The 20,866-nt window shown below is 42.4% G+C and overlaps 1 protein-coding gene across 1 annotated transcript in view; it reads right to left on the bottom strand.

Annotated features, from left to right (window-relative positions):
• The window catches only part of fat3b (FAT atypical cadherin 3b), a 99,267-nt gene that overhangs the window by 44,266 nt on the left and 34,135 nt on the right, over positions 1–20,866 (bottom strand). The window contains exons 11-24 of the mRNA XM_079566945.1: positions 14,921–15,057; positions 14,214–14,489; positions 13,459–13,669; positions 13,106–13,320; positions 12,333–12,491; positions 12,081–12,202; positions 11,809–11,991; positions 10,633–10,747; positions 10,245–10,508; positions 8,167–8,517; positions 7,209–7,382; positions 6,308–6,838; positions 4,727–5,091; positions 431–584 (exon numbers count right to left, since the gene is read on the bottom strand). Coding sequence (XP_079423071.1) covers positions 431–584; positions 4,727–5,091; positions 6,308–6,838; positions 7,209–7,382; positions 8,167–8,517; positions 10,245–10,508; positions 10,633–10,747; positions 11,809–11,991; positions 12,081–12,202; positions 12,333–12,491; positions 13,106–13,320; positions 13,459–13,669; positions 14,214–14,489; positions 14,921–15,057 — 3,257 coding nt within the window. The remainder of the gene's footprint in view (positions 1–430; positions 585–4,726; positions 5,092–6,307; positions 6,839–7,208; positions 7,383–8,166; positions 8,518–10,244; positions 10,509–10,632; positions 10,748–11,808; positions 11,992–12,080; positions 12,203–12,332; positions 12,492–13,105; positions 13,321–13,458; positions 13,670–14,213; positions 14,490–14,920; positions 15,058–20,866) is intronic.

The raw sequence follows: 20,866 nt of genomic DNA on the forward strand, positions 1-20,866 counted from the left end.
GTGGGTTTAGGACTGGCATAAAGTGGATATCTGAATTTTCTGGTATGGTTTGAAGAGTGACACAACACAAGTAACATATGTTCATAGCTCAGTGTCAAAGTTGATGAAATGTGCAGGAATTAATGAAAAATATTGGCTGTGCAAGAAGTTTAGTTTTCTGTGATCTGTGGCTCCGTTTCGCATCCCCTCTAGGCATGAATGTGTGCACTTTGTCAGCTTGTCTGACTACGAACCTGATATGATCCGAACACATGTTAACCACTGGGGCATTAAAACCGTGAGCAGCGGACATTGTAACGCACCATTTAATAAACGTGATGTTATGGGTCAGTGCACAGGGCAGTATTTCTCTATATGCGAGTCAAAAATAGAAAATGTAATATCCAGTGATCTGACAGGGGTAAATTGGAGTTGGAGAACGCCGTCTCACCTGCGCTGTGTTGGTGAAGACTCCATCGGACACGGACACATTGAGCTGATAGGACAGTTTCATGCCCTGTCTCCTCTTGTTAGACAGACTGAGCACTCCTGTATCTGGCTTCATCAGAAAAGTCATTCGCTCATTTCCAGAGAGGATGCTGTACCTGCAGGCAATAAAAAGTTTGAAAGCAATGTTAGAGCAGGAGTACACCTCTAAATAGAAACACATCTTTGTATGCAATGACAATATCACATTGAATATGCCAGATCCAAAAAGTTAGGATTGTGCAAACTACAGTAGCCTTAATTGTCTTTAAGAGCACAGTAAAATTTATTTTTAGAGTTCACACAGGTTTAACATTATTATTATTATTATTATTATTATTATCATCTATTGTGATTTGAAATTGTCGTCAAATCGTTCATGCCCAATCTTTAAGTCATACATGAATGTTGACCTGTGATTAAATGTCTCAATTTATCTAAGCTCTGATGAAGAGAAGCTCTAGAAATGTGTTAGCTTATAAAAAACATGAAGATCCAGTTCAGAAGAATCATATTATGAAAGTTAAAATCCTTCAGGATAAACTTTTTTTTTACATAAAAAAACATCGAGTTTAACAAATGCAACACCATTTCAAAAAAATACTTCCTTATCTTGTGATTAAATTGCAAAGAAGTACCGGTGTGAAGAAAAAATCTAGGAATGTAAGCCTGTAAGCTGAAAACAGGTTTGCATCCAATAAATTGGTATTATTTTCCTTTTTTACCATACCATATTAATCTATTTATTTACTTATTCACCTACGCATGTATTTTTCTCAGATGCTCAAATAAAAAGATGAATTGAATATGTATGTGTGTATGTATATATATATATATAGCTCAGTGGCAGGGTAACAATAACAGAGCAGACCCACCAAGGCTGGAAACTGAACAGTACTGGAAAGGCATATGGGAGAGGGAGGCAGCACACAACAGTGATGCACGATGGCTGGTGGCTCTGAGAGAGGACCACAGCAACCTCCCTGAACAGAATCCAGTTACCATCACAGTGGCAGACGTCCAAGAAAGAGCTGCAGGTATGAAAAACTGGACAGCACTAGGCCCTGACATGATACAAGCCTACTGGCTTAAGAAACTCACGGCACTCCATGAGCGCTTGGCAGCACAAATGAACCAGCTGCTGAGAGATGGGAATCACCCTGAATGGTTAACCAAAGGGCGTACAATCCTGATCCTGAAGGATCCCTCAAAGGGTACAGTCCCATCCAACTATCGCCCAATAACCTGCCTCTCCACAACGTGGAAGCTCATGTCCGGCACCATAGCGGCTAAGATAAGTGGGCACATGGGTCAATACATGAGTACAGCTCAGAAGGGAATCGGTAAAGATGCCAGAGGTGCCAAACACCAGCTCCTGGTAGACACAACAGTCGCTCGAGACTGCAGAACCCGCCACACCAATCTGAGCCTACGACTCAATGCCACATACTTGGATCATTGAATGCCTGGAGCTATACAACATCAACAGGACTCTAAGAGCCTTCATTGCAAACTCGATGAGGTTGTGGAAAACCACCCTTGAAGCCAATGGCAAGTCACTTGCACAAGTCTCCATCAAATATGGCATATTCCAAGGAGACGCCCTGTCCCCACTGCTGTTCTGCATAGGTCTGAACCCCCTCAGCCAAATAATCAACAAGACTGGCTATGGATACCGACTCAGGAACGGGGCCAACATCAGTCACCTCCTCTACATGGATGACATCAAGCTGTACGCTAAGAATGAGCGAGACATTGACTCACTGATCCATACCACCCGGATATACAGTGCAGACATTGGGATGTCATTCGGACTAGAGAATTGTGGTCGGATGGTGACTAAGAGAGGGAAGGTAGTCCACACAGAAGGGGTCTCACTCCCAGAAGGAACAATAGCAGACATTGAGGACAGTTACAAGTACCTCGGAATCCCACAAGCAAATGGCAACCCCGAAGAGGTGACAAGGAAAGCGGCTACGGCCAAATACCTCCAACAAGTAAGGCAGGTCTTAAGAAGCCAGCTCAATGGCAAGAACAAGTCCCGGGCAATAAACAGCTACGCCCTGCCAGTAATCAGATACCCTGCAGGAATAATAAGCTGGCCAAAGGATGAGATACAGACCACAGATGTTAAGACGCGAAAGCTCCTAACCATGCACGGAGGGTTCCACCCCAAATCCAGCACTCTGAGACTGTACACTAGCCGTAAGGAAGGAGGCCGAGGACTAGTGAGTGTGAGAGCCACTATCCAGGATGAAACATCCAAGATCCATAAGTACATCAAGGACAAGGCTCCAACAGATGACGTGCTCAGTGAATGTCTCAGACAATGGGGAACAGAAGATGAGGTGCCGGAGGCCCCGGCATGGGAGGACAAGCCCCTACACGGCATGTACCACCGAAACATAACTGAAGTGGCGGATATCAAGAAATCCTACCAATGGCTAGAGAGGGCAGGACTAAAGGACAGCACAGAGGCACTCATCATGGCTGCACAGGAGCAGGCCTTGAGCACCAGAGCAATAGAGGCCCAGATCTATCACACCAGACAAGACCCCAGGTGTAGACTGTGCAAAGAGGCCAATGAGACAATCCAGCACATAACTGCAGGGTGTAAGATGCTGGCAGGGAAAGCTTACATGGAGCGCCATAACCAAGTGGCTGGTATAGTGTACAGGAACATCTGTGCAGAGTATGGGCTGGAAACCCCAAGGTCAAAGTGGGAAACACCTCCAACGGTGGTAGAGAATGACCGAGCCAAGATCCTGTGGGACTTACAGATACAGACGGACAGAATGGTAATGGCGAACCAACCGGACATTGTGGTGGTAGACAAAGAGCAGAGGAAAGCCGTTGTGGTCGACATAGCAATACCAAGCGACTTCAACATCAGGAAAAAGGAACACGAGAAACTAGAGAAATACCAGGGGCTCAGAGAAGAGCAGGAAATACATCAGACATCTCGGTCCATGTGTGTGTGAACTGTCCTCCTTTTTGGATTAATCACAAGTTAAGTGAAATCCCGATTGGACTGGTTGCTATGAACAGATTTTAAAGAGATTTTATTTAGGCAAATAACAAAACATTTTGTCTTCTTTGGGTCTAATGGTAATAATACAGTATTTCAAACATGCTAACCACGTAGTGTGTAGACCTCTACAAATATCCTTTGATATGCATGAGATACTTTTAGTTTAGCAATTAATATTTCAATCTTCTCTTCTTTCAAATTTGCATAGTAAATTGAATCTTGATTTAACCCTTGTGTGCCCCTTGCTGCAGAGTTATACTCGTTCATTCATTTGGAGTCTGCACTGAACATTAAATAATTTGATAAAAGTTCATGTATTCAGACGTAAACTGTGCTTTGATGGTATTGGTGAATGAGAATAACAGTTTGGCTATTTCAAAACTGGGTTATAGCACTGCTTTTTGGGTCCTAAAACTATGAAAAAATGAGTGAATCCAAAATTTGGTAAATGTGCATATAAAGGAGGCCCTGTGGAGTGTATATTTTAAAAAGTTATGGATTTGGAGTTTAAATGAAGGTATGAAAGGCAAAAGACAAAAATATAGCTGGATTCACTAACATGGAGGACACTGTCATTGAAATGAATGAATGGAGAGGTTTTCAGGCTTTAGGCCCTATAACTATTGTAAAAAATATGTGAATAAAAATCTGGTGAATGTTGATGCCATGGAGGTCCTCTGGGATGGATAGATAATGATGGTTTCATATCTGAAGCACAAATGAAGTCGGTACGAAAGGTCAAAGACAGCAAAAACATGCAGGATTGGCTCATGTCCTTTGAAATGAATGGGATACGAGTGAAACTATTTGTTCTCATTCAAAAATAAAACATTTTTTAAAACAGCTCCCACACTACCTTTTAGCCTTTACCAGTGCCAAATTCACTAAATACTTCCAATACTAACCACTTCAAGAATTTCAGTGTTATAGGGCCATTTTTGGCTCAAAAATGTATTTCTTTTTTACATAAGCATGTCCCAACAACCACCCAAAAAAAAAAAAAAATCGGGTAAATTTATTATCAGTGCATTTTTATGAAGTCAAAGATAGAACCCAAACTTATTTCAAAATGTTATTTTTTGAGTGAAATAGAGAAACAAAAGGGGGTCATAAATGCGACTATTTGCTCTCATTCAACAAATATTAAAAGCTGAATCTAATCAGAACAATTGCAATTATATATTTATCCCCAACTCATGGAGCCCACAAAGACAGGAACAAATCATTTACCTGAGCTTGTTAGCGTCACATATGTCTGCGTCAGAGGCCTGGACACAAGTTACAAAGTGCCCTCTGGGTGCCAGCTCACTCACGAAGGCCTCATACAGAGTTTGGCTGAAGTTCGGAGGATTGTCATTGGTGTCTGTGATGGTCACTGTGACACTGACGTCACTGCTGAGGGGCGGGTCTCCACTGTCTGTCGCTCGAACAATAAAGTTGTATTTTTGGATGAGTTCGTAGTCAAGGAGACGGGCGGTGAATATAAAGCCGCCGCTGCTGTCAATCTGGAAGTAGTCGGAACTGTTGTAGAGGTCTGATAGGATTTGGTAACTCACTAAGGCATTCTTCTCTGTGTCTTGATCCAGCGCAAGCACCTACAGACACAGAACAAGTGCATTATGAAACGGTGAGAGAGCGGCTTCATGCATTATTCAAAAAACGCTTGATTTGTTTCTTTAGACGCAGTTTAGAGTGAAACAGCTACAGTGAGTGGAAAAAGTAAATTAGGTTTTACATTCAGTTTCCTGGCAAAAACACTTCTCTTGCAGAAAGTTTAATCTGCAACACTTCCAACAGAAAACTTCCACCATGTATTACCTAAATGGGAGTATAGGGGCTGGGTAAGATCGGCATCTTATGTATAGTATGAAGTCCTTCAAAAAAATAACTAAATAAATGCAGTCGACTTCTTTTCCTTTCTACTGTAGAATTGCACTTGCAAATTATATGCTTCTTAAATTGCAGGGACGCCAGATGCCCTCCCAGTAACCTTCATTTGAGATTGGATTTGCAACACTGTGGGTGAATTAAAAGTCTCTGAGAGTTAATATTCCAGTAAATCACTCACTTTCTTTTTCTTTTTTTAGTCCCACTGAGTTTCAGAATGTTTTTCAGGGGATTCCTGGCCCAAGAATACATGTTTTAATAGCAAGGGAAACTCGAGCACCAGGGCAATTATTGTTTCTATTATACTTGATAAAATAGCCTTTTAAAAATGTAAATAAAGTACATAGTGTTGGTGTAAATGCTAAATGCCACTTAAAGCAGTACTAAGTAACTCGTGCCCCTAGAGGCCATGAGCACCACTGCAGGTGTCGCAGCATGTTGCTTTTTTTTACTCATTAATTGTCCGTGAGAGTAAATACTACACTGACAGAAAAGAGAAAGGGAGAGAGGGATATTGTACATCCAATTACACAATGGACATAATTGTCTCACTCACACTAAATACTGTTTAAGTGGAGCTAGCAGTTAGCTTTGCCCATTAGCCTGTTAGCTTCTTCTTTGTGATTCCATTAGTGTGGATTGGTGACTCTGACCCGTAAGGCAGCGAAGTTGCAATTGTGGTATTCTGGCCAGAGACACCAAGGGGAGATGGACTATGGGACTATGGACTAGGATTTATTAAAATAAACACGTTACTTTGTACTGCTTTAAATCTGATGTTATGATCTTTTGACTTCATGGGCTTTGTGTGTAAAATACTCACCTTTCAGTGAATAATGCATAAGCCTACATTATTCAAAGACAATTCCTCTCATGTGTGTCTCATAACAGACACATTTGCACTGTATGTAAGTCAATACAAACCTGCATCACTGTGGTCCCAATCATCGCGTTTTCCGACAGAACGGCCGAGTAGGAAGTATTCAAGAACAAAGGCGGGTTATCGTTCACATCCAGCACCACGATGTCCACATCCACGTCCGACTTTGCACTGGTCAGCGTGTCTGTGGCCTTCACTGTCAGCCTGTAATACTGCGTGGTCTCATAATCCAACGGGTAAATCACAGAGATGACTCCAGAGTCGAAACCGATGTCGAACTGCAGAGAGGGGTCCCCGTCTGTGATGGTGAAGATCACACTCTGGCCCTCGGGGGTGGTGGCATTTATGCGCAGGACAGAGGTGGAGACGGATACATCCTCTCGCACCGTGACGCCGTAGAAGGACTTGTCGAACACCGGCATGGCTTTGTTCACGACATTCACAGGCAGCTCGATCTCGCTGGACAGAGAAGGGAGTCCGCGGTCCGTGGCCACAATGGTTAACCTGTACTCTGCATTGGAGAGATCCGACTCGAACGCACGCTGTAAAGAGAGCTCTCCCGTGACTGGATTCATCTGTGAAAAGGGAAATAGGACAGTCTTGATCCATTATTCCTTAACTGTTTTCTTCTATTGTTAGAGACGGGTTATTTTGCCCTTCTCTAAAACTTCATATGAGCATTTTAATGGCATTCAACATGATAAATACATTAACTTAACTAATTATGATACATCCAAAGTCCATTTTCTTTATCACGGTAAATGTGTACTTTATCATCACTAGTCTTGAGCATGGTTTGGTCAGGATTTCCAAGCCAGAGGTTTTCTTTTTGTCTAATGTGCATGTTTTAACTTGACAGAAACCGAAGCACCCTGGGAAAAATACTTAGACACAGGCAGAACATCCAAAGTCCACTCAAAGGTTTTTTTTTATATGGTGTTATACCTGGAAGTTCCTGTGCTGCTCCCTCAGGCTGTAGGTCACGTCTCCATTTACCCCTCGGTCTAAATCCGATGCAGACACCGTGAAGATGGCTGATCCGGGCTCTGCCTCCACTTGTACTGTGGCGTAGTACGGCAGGTTCATGAACACAGGAGCATTGTCATTCATATCCTCCACCTGAAAGTAAGCACAGCAAAGTTATTGAAGCGTTTAGGTTTGAAGTAATCAGTCCCAACATAGCTTAATGCTGTTCTGTTTTCGTTTCAGTGTATCTATGAAGCATTGCACACTTTATTCATAGCAAAACTGACTCCCACTGAGTTTGTGGAAATAGAATATCTATGCACTGTTGCCCCAGTGCTCCCCCTGTCCACATCTGAGCCTTATTAACTTTCGCCAAAAGTTGACCTATGACCTACAACTTATTAGTGCCTCTTATGTTTCTGTGCAAACGTTGGTGTTAGTTTTATGCTAGATTCTCTTCTTGACAGTTCTTCTCCATTTGTCCAGGGTTAGGAATAACAAAGTGTGTCCTAGTGTGGTATGAAACCACTGCATTGCTATAAGATGCCAGTCAAAGTGACACACAATTAATGTGTGCACAATCTACAGAGGCACCGTTCCCGACCTCCCATAGGAAATTGCTATTATATAACTTTTGTGTTGGAAAAGAAAAATAAACAAAGTTAGACTATTGTGTCACCAGGTTTTCAATTAAAATGTCAGTGCCTCAATATCCAAAACATTTGGTGTGATTTCATTTCACAGCAAATCTCACCTTCTGAATTCAGGCTGCTGCAATTAAGATGTCAAGTTATATACACTGAATATTTATGTGGTGAATTTTTAATTTTTAATCTTAAAAAAATGTGCAGGATAAACTCAGTGGGAAATGTTGATGTGTCACATAGAAACATACGTATATTTACTGTCACATTGTTTGTTCGAAACAGAACCTCACCTGCACTTGCACTGTGACTCTGGCCACCCTCAGCACCTCCTCCTCTCTTCGCACCTCAACCACCAGGGTGTAGGTTGGTGTCTCCTCTCTGTCGAAGGGCTTCCCGGTGGTGAACAGCACCCCGCTGGTTGGACGGATCTCGAATCGCCCAGTGGGGTTCAGCAGAGAGTATCTGAGGGGCTCGTTCAGACGATGCCCGACAGTATTCACCACAGTTAGCATGCTAACGTTAGCAACATTCTCTCGGACAGAGGCAGAGTAAACCGGGAGGGTAAACAGGAGACCGCTGTCCATTGCTTCACGAACCAGCACTGTCACCAACGCCATGCTGGAGAAACGACCATCCCAGACCTCAAAAACAAAACAACACGCTAGGTCAGGGAATCAGTCAATAAAACAAGGCTTACATTAAAAATGTTAGTTTTCAGGTTCAGTTTTGGTAGTTGATAGAGAATTGTCATGAAACTATTTGTTTTGCACTCATATTTATTGGCCTTCTATTCCACCTGTGGTCGAGTCACAACTTTACCACACTGTATGTTTGTATGTTCATCCCACCTGTGGTGCAACCACGATATGCCTCCTATTTTCATGTCTGCATATAACCAGTTACCTCTTCATGTGGAGGTATCACCAAACTCTGGAAGATCAATGTTCTCATTAATGTCTTGACTGTTCAAATGTCTCCAGGCCTGTATTGCTGGTAATAAACTTTTACTTAAGCCTTTCAATCTACAACTCCTCAGTTTTTTTGGTAGTTCTTGGTTTGGCCCTAGTTTATCTCTAAAGAGGAAAAGGTCAGACAACTATATACTGTATATACGCAGTGATTGTGATTATGGGTATTATGTTACATGAGCATAGATGGGCATGTGTGTGTGTGTGTTTGCGCCTGAGTATGACAAAATCATTTTATAAAATACATAGTTTTGCTTGAAATGTATATAATATTATACAGGGCTTTTCCATTAAGATACCACTCACACACAGACACACGCACACACATTCAAAGGAAGAGAAGGACAGAGAACTATTTGTCTATTTGTGCGTCTTACAGAAAGTCGCAAAGTGCCTCAGAAGAGACCATTACTCAGTCACTTTCAACACTTTCACTTTCTAGAACGCGACAACGGAATGCACTGGCGGGTAGCTGGGATTGTACTACCGCCCTTTGGCTCCGCAGGCAAACGCTTCACCAAATGAGCTTTTGTTGTCCCACGAGATGAGTTAGATTATGCCTGGAGTCCTGCGTTGAAAAGTTATACCTGCCCGCTGACTCATCGTAAAAGGCCATAGCCCGTAACTCCTCTCTGGGTCGTAATGTGCATTCATAATCACGCCTCATACATTGCCCTTTCTGTGTTGAATAGGAATAACAAGGGCAAGGCTATGGCAGCAGAGCAACCCTGTTAACAACTCAGACAGCCAGTCGACAGGGAGATGCACAAAGACACATCATTAATATGTCTTCGGAGTCTACAGCTGAACCTGACCCTGTTCCCTGACCTACCAGACATTTTTCTTATATGAGCTTTTCTACATCAATTGGTTGCATAACATGACGTTCCAGGATTTTATTTTAAAATCCTTGATGTAAAGCAGGGGCCAATAGAAATGTGTGGCAATGAACTGTGTTTGAAATCTACCTCAAAGTCCTTTACTAACAAGAATAATGCCTTTGTGGTTGACTTTTTAATACAATAGCAATGATTTTCAAACTTTTCACACCGATCAGGTCTAAACTTGAGCTAAATGAAGTCTAAAATGACTATGCAATACTGAACAATGAGTACTGCAGTATAAAATAGAATTATTCCACCTTTATATGCTTTAGTGAAGACATTGAACTTCAAGTTTTTGTTTCACATGAATAAGAGTAGTTAGTAGTATAAACGAGGCGTTAACATCTGCATTTTTTTATTATGCAATAACATTCTGCGCTGTCCATCATCTCAATACTAATGCATGGCTTCTTTGAAATGTTATGAGAACAATCATACACAACCAATTGTCTACGTTCTACGTTATGTTGGGGGAAAAATGATCCCGTCTATCAGCCTACAGGATTAGTAACTCACCTTCACATTGAAACGGTATCGCTCTTTATTGAGGTTTGGATTCACAACAGTTACGATGCCTGTGTAGCGATCAATGTAGAAGTATTCTGTGTCCACCAAAGAGTAGATTAGCTGTGATGTCATGTAGCTGTCAGGTTCAGAGGTCAAATCCGGGTCAAAGGCCTCGACCTTCAAAACCTCAACGCCCAAATAGGACGGCAAAAGGAGCACAGCCTCGAAAGTGTCCTGTGCGAACTTTGGGGGGGAATCGTTGATGTTGACGACCTACGACAGCACAAACATTGCGATTTATTGGGAGCAAAACAATACGGTTGTGTTGTCCATCTAGGGAATCAAAAAACGGACAGTAATAATGTCTTGATGGTGTGAAAAGGATAAAAGAACTAACTTTTATCATCACTTCTGCTGGGCTGTCAGCGGTTTGAGGAGGCTGGCCACTGTCGCGGACGTGAACCCGGAAGATGAAATCGGAGAAGGTCTCATAGTCCAAACCAGCAATTGTCCTGAAATGTAACAATCAAAAAGGAAATTAAACACATGTACCCATACTAATTATTGTACAGGTGCATCTAAAACAGGAACAAAAGTGAAATTATTTATCCTCGTAGTTGTGCATTCCACAAAGTAAATGCGCATAATGTATTTACTATAGAAATTGCACAGTAGCATTTTAATAGTAACGATTGTGTCATTTTCAATTGTAATAATAAATCAGTTAATGATGTTTCACTAAGCTAAGGGGTTTCCCTAAGCTAAGGGGTTATGTGTGTAATGTTATAACATAGCAACAGCGTGGCAGTTAGCATTTCATCATGGCAACAGCAGCAAATTGAGTGGACAGACTGCAATGTTGTTCATTGATTTTCCGCTCAATTTGTTATGTTATAGGCTCTATTTCAGTTTGGATTTAAAATGTGCATATACTCAATAATCCTGTGCTAAATCTCAATAATGCATTTCACTTTTACTGTACAAGGGAAATAATCTTATTTTTATTGGGGTTTTAACATGACACACTCTAGTGCTCTAACAAGGGATCATTTTTCATCCACTCCACACAGGTAAGCCACTTATAAAGCCCTAACTGCACAGATGTGTGGGCAGCTGTACACATCTGACTTAACAGACCCTCAAACCAACACCAGGCTACCTGGTATTCCCTCATGGTCTCAATCCAGGTACTAACCAGGCACAACCTTTTTTTCCCCTCACAGATCTGACGAGGTCGGGCCTACTGAAGAAGGCTAAATGGAAATGTGTTCCCTTTACCAATCAAATCATTTTCAGTTTTAAAGGCGCCTGTCTTTTATAGAGTCTACAAACATGTTAAAGTCCTCCTACTATTGTGTTATTCATATGTATACTTTATGTTTGTTATAGACAGTATATTTTTAACACCAGCATGGCACCCTGAAATTGTGATATAATGTGCATCTGGGGTAAACAAACTTTTTTTAACATGAGCCAAAGCTCTTTGACACTGACCACATAATTAGTACTCCTGGCATATATTCCTTGAGGAGTTTACCAAGTCTAGCCTGCCACAACACTAAAGCTGGCTTACCGGATCGACCCAGTCCCAGAGTCCACAGTGAAAAACATGCGTGCGGTCTCATCAATAATCTGGAACACTAACAACGCGTTGTGATTACGATCCTTGTCAGTCGCCTGGATGACTAAAGGAGTGCCATCTTTTCCCAGAACAACACTGTTGACTGGAGCTGCTTCACTGATTAGACCGACATATCTGGAAAACAAGGAAAATAATATGTTGTGTGGCTTGAGGATAGAAACACAGAAGGTTAAGAATGTCTGAAATACTTTCACCATTGCTACCTGAGTGTTTGAAATGCAGGGGGGTTGTCATTGACATCTCCAACCTGGACGAGGACCGAAGTGCTGGCTTCTACTCCAGACATACTCAAAGCATTCACCACCAGGAGGTAAGAGGCTGTTTGCTGCCAAAAACAACAAAATTGCCATTAGTATAAAGTGGCTTTAGCACTCCTGTCTGCATATATTAATATAACATCAGTCACAGCAGCGTTGATGGCACAAGGTGAATAAAATCAAGCCCATTTAACAAACCTCAAAGTCAAGCAGTTTGCGCGTCATGATGACACCGGTGTGATGGTTGATGTCAAAGCAGTTATCTTCATTGCCTCGACCAAGGTCATAAATAAGGGCAGAGCGGCTGATTGCACTCACAGTGGCCACATGCGTTCCAATGGTGCTGTTCTCCATAATCTATTCATGTACAAGAAACAAGATGTTGGCATTATTGAACTAAGAATTACAGGTCTCCAAGCTAGACCTACTTATGCTCTCAGATGTTCTATGCGACTGGGAGGCGGAGTACTCCCAGGTCAGTTCATAAACTAAGATGAGATTCCTACAGAAAACTAATCATGTTTCCTGTGCTTGCTTAATTGATTGCAGATTGTGTTAAATGTTTTTATAAAACTATAAAGTGGTGCACAAAGAGAAAATCCATAAATTTGGCATTATGCATTTAAGTTGTTTTGCCAAGACAGTAATAAAATGTGGCTATCTTAAAAATGTAGAAATCTGTTGAAGAATTGCATGGAAACAGGGTGGAGAGCTAGAGGTAGTAGGCTGCAGTAGATTGACACTGATCACTGCTACAAGTAATAACAATGAATCTTTTTGTATTCTTTCCTACATACATCTCTTGCTGTTATGCTACTGTTTCTTCAACATTTCATAGACCTTTGCTTACATCAAACACAATGCAAGAGCAGTAATGAGCAAGTCTTCGTCAACTTTCAAACTTTACGCTTCCTGCATTTTGCAAATCAATTCAGTGGTCATGAAGTTATGTATTAAGTTTCTGTCTTTACCTCAGCTTGGTACTCCTTCTGTGTGAACTTGGGTGTGGAGAATTCGGAAAGGGTCAGAGAGATGCGGACTGTAGTTGTGGCCATTAGAGGAGGAAATCCACTGTCAGTGACCCGCACAGTGAGGGTGTAGAAGCCAACGGAGGTGAGGTCCAGCTCCCGGGCAATGAATATTAGCCCTGTGCCATTATCTATGCTGAACACACCGCCTGTGTTACCTGAGAGGAAAAGCAATGGCATTATTTACTGACAAATCCACAAAGCTGATTAGTGAATATAAATCTGTTCCATTTTGGCTAAATGTGAAAATCACAGTTAACAAATATGAATAATAATGAATTATTTTTGCAATGTACCTGCTTCTATGTTGTATGCAAGCTGCCCATTTATCCCATTGTCTTTGTCCAAAGCTGTGACTTGCAGAACAGAGGTTCCTACGGAGAAAGACTCATAGGCCGTGGCGTCATACACCGTCTTTGTAAAGTATGGCATATTATCATTGGAGTCTTCTACAGCAACCAGGATCCGTGCCAGGTCACGGTTAAATGGAAACTCCTGATCCTTGACCTGGAGCAGCATCAGGGAAAATGAGAGGTGAATATGGAAAGAGTCGTAGGAGGCAATAAATGAAATCAGCTAAAATTAGCACGGCAGAAAGAGCTGCCAAAGGGCACATAATTTGGAAGAGAGCACAAGGACACGCACGTACAGTATCACACATGGAGTCTCATGGCAAATCCAGGTGTGGGGAAGAGGCAGAATAACAACGTTAACCGAGGTAACGGCTACAACATTTCCAAAAGAACATTCAGGTCAGGAAGTTACAGTGGCAGTTGTAGAAACCGAGTACCCAACTGTGCAAGTAAGTTTCAGAATTCAAAAGTAGACCACAAGTTGTGCTTCCATATATCTGTATTGGAAATAACTGAGCACTGTAGAAACCAATTTTACATAAAAATTACGACACTAATATTAAATAACTTTTCCCATAAATGTGTTTGAGACAACAGTATGTGAATAGATTAAGGATAGAATGAAACCTGATGTTAATATGCTCAAAGAGAAACATTTTCATTGTACTTCAAAACACAATTTGGCACGCTCCTCTTACCATAACAGTGAGGATGTGCTGTGTCCGCGCCTCGTAGTCCAGCCGGTCTGCAGTGTACACCACTCCAGTGCCGGGGTTGACTCTAAACAGCCTCATGCTGACGGGGTCCACCGAGCCGTAGATAGAGAAGCTCAGACGTGCACGCTCGTCCGTGTCTGTCGCTCGCACGCGCAGCAGCTCCGTGTCCACCGGCACGTCCTCTGAAACGCTCACATCGTACGCCGACTGGGAAAACACCGGCGGGTTGTCGTTGCTGTCCATGATGCGGATGAAAACCTAAATCAAAAAGAAATAGGGGTAATGTTTTATACTGCTGAGGTGACAAGGTGAAGCTGCTACTCAGAGGAATTATTTATGTTCAGAGTATTACACGGTGAAATAATGTTGTGGACAAGCTTTGTTACACTTGACCTTTCTATGTCTGTGGCTAATCCCATTAATCCACTGTTATCGGGGATTTCCTTTCAAGTCAGTCCTAGAGGGCCAGCTAAGGCTTCAAAAGCATAACGCGCAAGGATTGACAAAAGCACATTTCATAGTCGGCAAGAGATCACTTCTGAGAAAAAAAAAAAAACAGAAAATGCAGGCGCAGGAAGGATGATTGTAAATAGTTCTCCCCGGGAAGCACTAACAATAATTTAATTTGACTTGGGTCATGGACATAAAGGGAGCAGTGCCAGTGCATAACAAATCAGAAGAGTGCGTACCTGTGCCGTGGCGAGGCTGGTACCATCTGTCACCTGAATAGTCATGTTGTACACCGACTGCATCTCGGCATCTAGAGGCCTGGCCACCACCAGAGTCCCCACCCCCACTTGTAGGTCAAACTGCATGTCAAAGCTCCCTGCAAGCGACACATGGAAAAGCACACACGCATGAGTTTTTGGCCATTAGGTATTCCGCCTGCGTGCTAAACTCAGGTGCTCTAAGTTATTAGTGTGTAATTGTTTTGGCTAGGTGCCTATGTCTGAGGCTGGGGGGCTGTGTGAAATAAAATGAACTGCGCTGCTGTGTAATGTAGCACTCTCTCCGGCCTGAGAGCTGTTAACTGCCACACAAACATCTGTCTTATCACTGCGAAACACAACCATCTCCCAGATCAAAAACCTGCAGCCGGGTCGTTTCCACGGGCGACCAGTGTACACTTTAGAGGCGCGGTGTTAGATTACAGCAGGAAGACGATTGATATGTGTTCGGTATTCAGTGCCATCCCTCGTCTCATTCCCGCTTCTCTCTGGAGATATCTGGGAGCCCGAGCGCTTCTCGGCGTATGAATACTGATTGGGCATTTTTCACAGAACCACTGTTGCGTGCGGAGTTGGAGCAAGCCACTGGGACTGACTTTTTTAAGTCTTACTAAAGAAGGTAGTTGATATTACACCAGGAAAGAACAATAACACGCTATTCAAAAAGACAAAATCAGAAAGGGTGTGCAGCATCCGACAAAACAACGGAAATATCCAATTTGGTCCCTGCCAGGAACGGGCCTCTCGGGGCAGGAACATGCCTCGTAGTTAAATTACTTTGAGGCCTGCCTGACTTGTTTTACAGATACAGTCTGTAAAAACTGTACAAATCTTGCAAGATGTGATATATATAATAGAGACTAGGCCTGCACTATTTTAGGAAAAGTTTTGATTAGATTTTTTTGTCATTTTATTTTATTTATCAGTTTTGCACATAATAGCAAACAATTCATTATAACATTAAGATATAATCATAAAAGTGCAGAAAAAAGCAGAAATATTATATATATATATATATATATATATATATATATATATATATATATATATATATATATATATAAGAGATACACGAGAGACAACGAAGACAACGAAGCCAACGAAGCCAGACGAGTAAATCGCCTGTTCGCAACTCAACCAGCGAAAGGGTACGCTCAGTGGCAGGGTAACAATAACAGAGCAGACCCACCAAGGCTGGAAACTGAACAGTACTGGAAAGGCATATGGGAGAAGGAGGCAGCACACAACAGTGATGCACAGTGGCTGGTGGCTCTGAGAGAGGACCACAGCAACCTCCCTGAACAGAATCCAGTTACCATCACAGTGGCAGACGTCCAAGAAAGAGCCTCAGGTATGAAAAATTGGACAGCACCAGGCCCTGACATGATACACGCCTACTGGCTTAAGAAACTCACGGCTCTCCATGAGCGCTTGGCAGCACAAATGAACCAGCTGCTGAGGGATGGGAATCACCCTGAATGGTTAACCGAAGGGCGCACAATCCTGATCCTGAAGGATCCCTCAAAGGGTACAGTCCCATCCAACTATCGGCCAATAACCTGCCTCTCCACAACGTGGAAGCTCATGTCCGGCACCATAGCGGCTAAGATAAGTAAGCACATGGATCAATACATGAGCACAGCTCAGAAGGGAATCGGTAAAGATACCAGAGGTGCCAAACACCAGCTCCTGGTAGACAGAACAGTCGCTCGAGACTGCAGAACCCGACACACTAACCTGAGCACTGCCTGGATTGATTACAAGAAAGCCTACGACTCAATGCCACATACTTGGATCATTGAATGCCTGGAGCTATACAACATCAACAGGACTCTAAGAGCCTTCATTGCAAACTCGATGAGGTTGTGGAAAACCACCCTTGAAGCCAATGGCAAGCCACTTGCACAAGTCTCCATCAAATGTGGCATATTCCAAGGAGACGCCCTGTCCCCACTGCTGTTCTGCATAGGTCTGAACCCCCTCAGCCAAATAATCAACAAGACTGGCTATGGATACCGACTCAGGAACGGGGCCACCATCAGTCACCTCCTCTACATGGATGACATCAAGCTGTACGCTAAGAATGAGCGAGACATCGACTCACTGATCCATACCACCCGGATATACAATGCAGACATTGGGATGTCATTCGGACTAGAGAAGTGTGGTCGGATGGTAACTAAGAGAGGGAAGGTAGTCCACACAGAAGGGGTCTCACTCCCAGAAGGAACAATAGCAGACATTGAGGACAGTTACAAGTACCTCGGAATCCCACAAGCAAATGGCAACCTCGAAGAGGTGACAAGGAAAGCGGCTACGGCCAAATACCTCCAACGAGTAAGGCAGGTCCTAAGAAGCCAGCTCAATGGCAAGAACAAGTCCCGGGCAATAAACAGCTACGCCCTACCAGTAATCAGATACCCTGCAGGAATAATAAGCTGGCCAAAGGATGAGATACAGACCACAGATGTTAAGACGCGAAAGCTCCTAACCATGCACGGAGGGTTCCACCCCAAATCCAGCACTCTGAGGCTGTACGCTAGCCGGAAGGAAGGAGGCCGAGGACTAGTGAGTGTGAGAGCCACTATCCAGGATGAAACATCCAAGATCCATAAGTACATCAAGGACAAGGCTCCGACAGATGACGTGCTCAGTGAATGTCTCAGACAATGGGGAACAGAAGATGAGGTGCTGGAGGTCCCGTCATGGGAGGACAAGCCCCTACACGGCATGTACCACCGAAACATAACTGAAGTGGCGGATATACAGAAATCCTACCAATGGCTAGACAGAGCCGGACTAAAGGACAGCACAGAGGCACTCATCATGGCTGCACAGGAGCAGGCCTTGAGCACCAGAGCAATAGAGGCCCAGATCTATCACACCAGACAAGACCCCAGGTGTAGACTGTGCAAAGAGGCCAATGAGACAATCCAGCACATAACTGCAGGGTGTAAGATGCTGGCAGGGAAAGCTTACATGGAGCGCCATAACCAAGTGGCTGGTATAGTGTACAGGAACATCTGTGCAGAGTATGGGCTGGAAACCCCAAGGTCAAAGTGGGAAACACCTCCAAAGGTGGTCGAGAATGACCAAGCCAAGATCCTGTGGGACTTCCAGATACAGACGGACAAAATGGTAATGGCGAACCAACCGGACATTGTGGTGGTGGACAAAGAGCAGAGGAAAGCCATTGTGGTCGACATAGCAATACCAAGCGACTTCAACATCAGGAAAAAGGAACACGAGAAACTAGAGAAATACCAGGGGCTCAGAGAAGAGCTGGAGAAAACCTGGAGGGTGAAGGCATCAGTGGTGCCCGTGGTCGTTGGGGCACTCGGGGCAGTGACCCCCAAACTGGAGGAGTAGCTCCAGCAGATCCCAGGAAATACATCAGACATCTCGGTCCAGAAAAGTGCAGTTCTAGGAACAGCAAAGATACTGCGCAGAACCCTCAAGCTCCCAGGCCTCTGGTAGAGGACCCGAGCAGGAGGAGAAAGAGACCGCCCGCGGAGGGTGAGGAAGAGTTAGTATATATATATATATATATATATATATATATATATATATATATATATATATATATATATATATATATATATATGAACAATAAAGATACATAGTTATGATAGAATACCACAAAAACTAAAGCAATTCACACATCACTGACATAATTTTTTTTTTTAAGACATTAGTGATGTGCCTTTTGTAAGATGAGATAATTTACTCCACAACTTACAGCCTCTGTATCTCAAATGAAACTGTGCTCTTGATGTAACTGCTTTTGGCAAATGGAAATCTTTACTTTGACGTGTGTTGTAATGATGGACCTCAGTGTTGGCTTTAAAGTAAGACCTAAAGTGCTCTGGTATGAATGTTTGATTAAACTGAATTCTGTGCATAAAAATACAGATTTGATAAACATTTAAACTATAAATATTAAGAATATTAAGTTTGACAAATACATTTGTAGATGGTGTTCGCTGCGTAGAATGTGTAGCAATTCTAACAAAACGCTTTTGCAGAAGTAACATTTTCTTTAGGGTAGATGGAAAATGCTCCCCCACACAACATTACAATATGACAAATATGGGTAAATTAGACTATAATATAGAGTGAGCAAACACTGACACTTAACCTAATGACTTACTTTTCTTATTATACCCAGTGATTTATTCACTTTTTTATTTACCTAGTCAACATACGCTTTCCAACTCAAATTCTCATCTATAATGACACCCAAAAATTTGGTGGATGAGACGTTATTTAATTCCACAGAAACAATTGAAAGTTTGAACCTACTGGTATCGATAGAGATGGATTTTTTACCACTAAATATACCACTAATATAATTAGTTTTTTTTTTATATTCAGAGATAATTTGTTCAACTTAAACCCTAGATTAGATTTGATTAAAAGTTCAAAGTTCCCAGTGCTCATTTTAAAGGGATTTTTCAGAGTTTTTGACATAGGGCCTCATTTCCTATATTTTTTTTTATTCATGCAATCTTTATGTTTGAAGAGTTTAGTGGTGCTAGGCTAGTGCTAGGCTAGTGCATGTCTATGGTAACTCGTAGCCTGTATTAAAAACAGTCTGACCCAAGCACAGTGAACCTGAGGCAAATCACTTATAAATAAATGTCTGTGTTGACTGAATGATTTTTGAGATATAACCATTTTGCATTTAAAAGAACTTATATTTGAGCAGCATCAGCTTCCTGGTTGCAAGCTACGCAGTAGTGGCGGAGTGATCTGCTAGGCTACCGGATCTACAGTAGTTTGTTTACCTGCGGCCGCATTACTACACGTGGAATTCACAAAGGAGCTTTCTACAAATCAGATATGGCAACATATGGAGGACTACCCCATGATTTTGAAGAGGTTTTTAATGCAGGCTACTAGTTACCATAGACATGCGCTAGCCTAGCACTAGCCTCTAAACTCTTCAAATATAAGGACATGCATGAATTAAAAAAAAAAGTATTCCTCCAGAAATCAACAACACTCTGGATAACTAGGAAATGAGGCCCTATGTCAAAAATCCTGAAATATCCCTTTAACATCTTTCGAAGTAGAAACACTTGAGGGAAGACAGAACTATGATCTCCACAATACAATACAATAATTGCACACATCTCAGAACAAGTCTAAACTAATATGTTACCAGATTTTTATGAGAAATATCAATGGCGACAGATCATTTTGTTGTTCACGGAGAGCATTATATGACATAAATAATTGCAGCATTTGTAATTTGCTAAATACATCAATTTGCGATTTCTATTTGATTGCAATTATTTTTTGTGGAGCCCTAACTGAGACTCTCCGGGTGGTAAACAGGACGCATTAGCCTGGCGGTGTGTTCCAGGAAAGGATAAATAAGTCTGTCAGAGTGTTGTCAGCGATTTCGTATTAGCATCTCCGCAACAAATCTGCGCAGCATCCCAAACAAGCGGACATAATCAAGGTGTATGAATTAGCACGACGTATGCAGGTGGTGCTGGCTGCTTATGATCTGTCGCACATAATAAGACGCACACCGTAGCCAACAAGAGGGAAAGAGAGCCAAGTACATCCAGGTGTAATAAAGAGGGAGCTTGGTGGTTGCAGAAATATTTGAAAAAATGCCCAAGTTGCTCAGAGAGAGGAGAACAGGGTGAAAGCTGCAGTTCACACAGTTTATTGAGGAAAATAACACAAATCTATCGTGATTGTTTTCATGGCCAGGTAAAAAATGCTAAACTTGAGCAGCATACTAACAGAGAATGAGGGATAATAGTGTGGCATAGATAAGATGCCAGCGCTGGCTGTGGTGCTGAATAGTTAAATCAAATTGGGATTCGTTGAGCAGCTTCGATGGCAATAAAAACATACTCAAAGTAAGAGCTTGTAGCCAAAGGTTTCCTG

The sequence above is a fragment of the Gobius niger genome (assembly GCF_951799975.1).
Source record: "Gobius niger genome assembly, chromosome: 11".
Taxonomy (NCBI): Eukaryota; Metazoa; Chordata; class Actinopteri; order Gobiiformes; family Gobiidae; genus Gobius; species Gobius niger.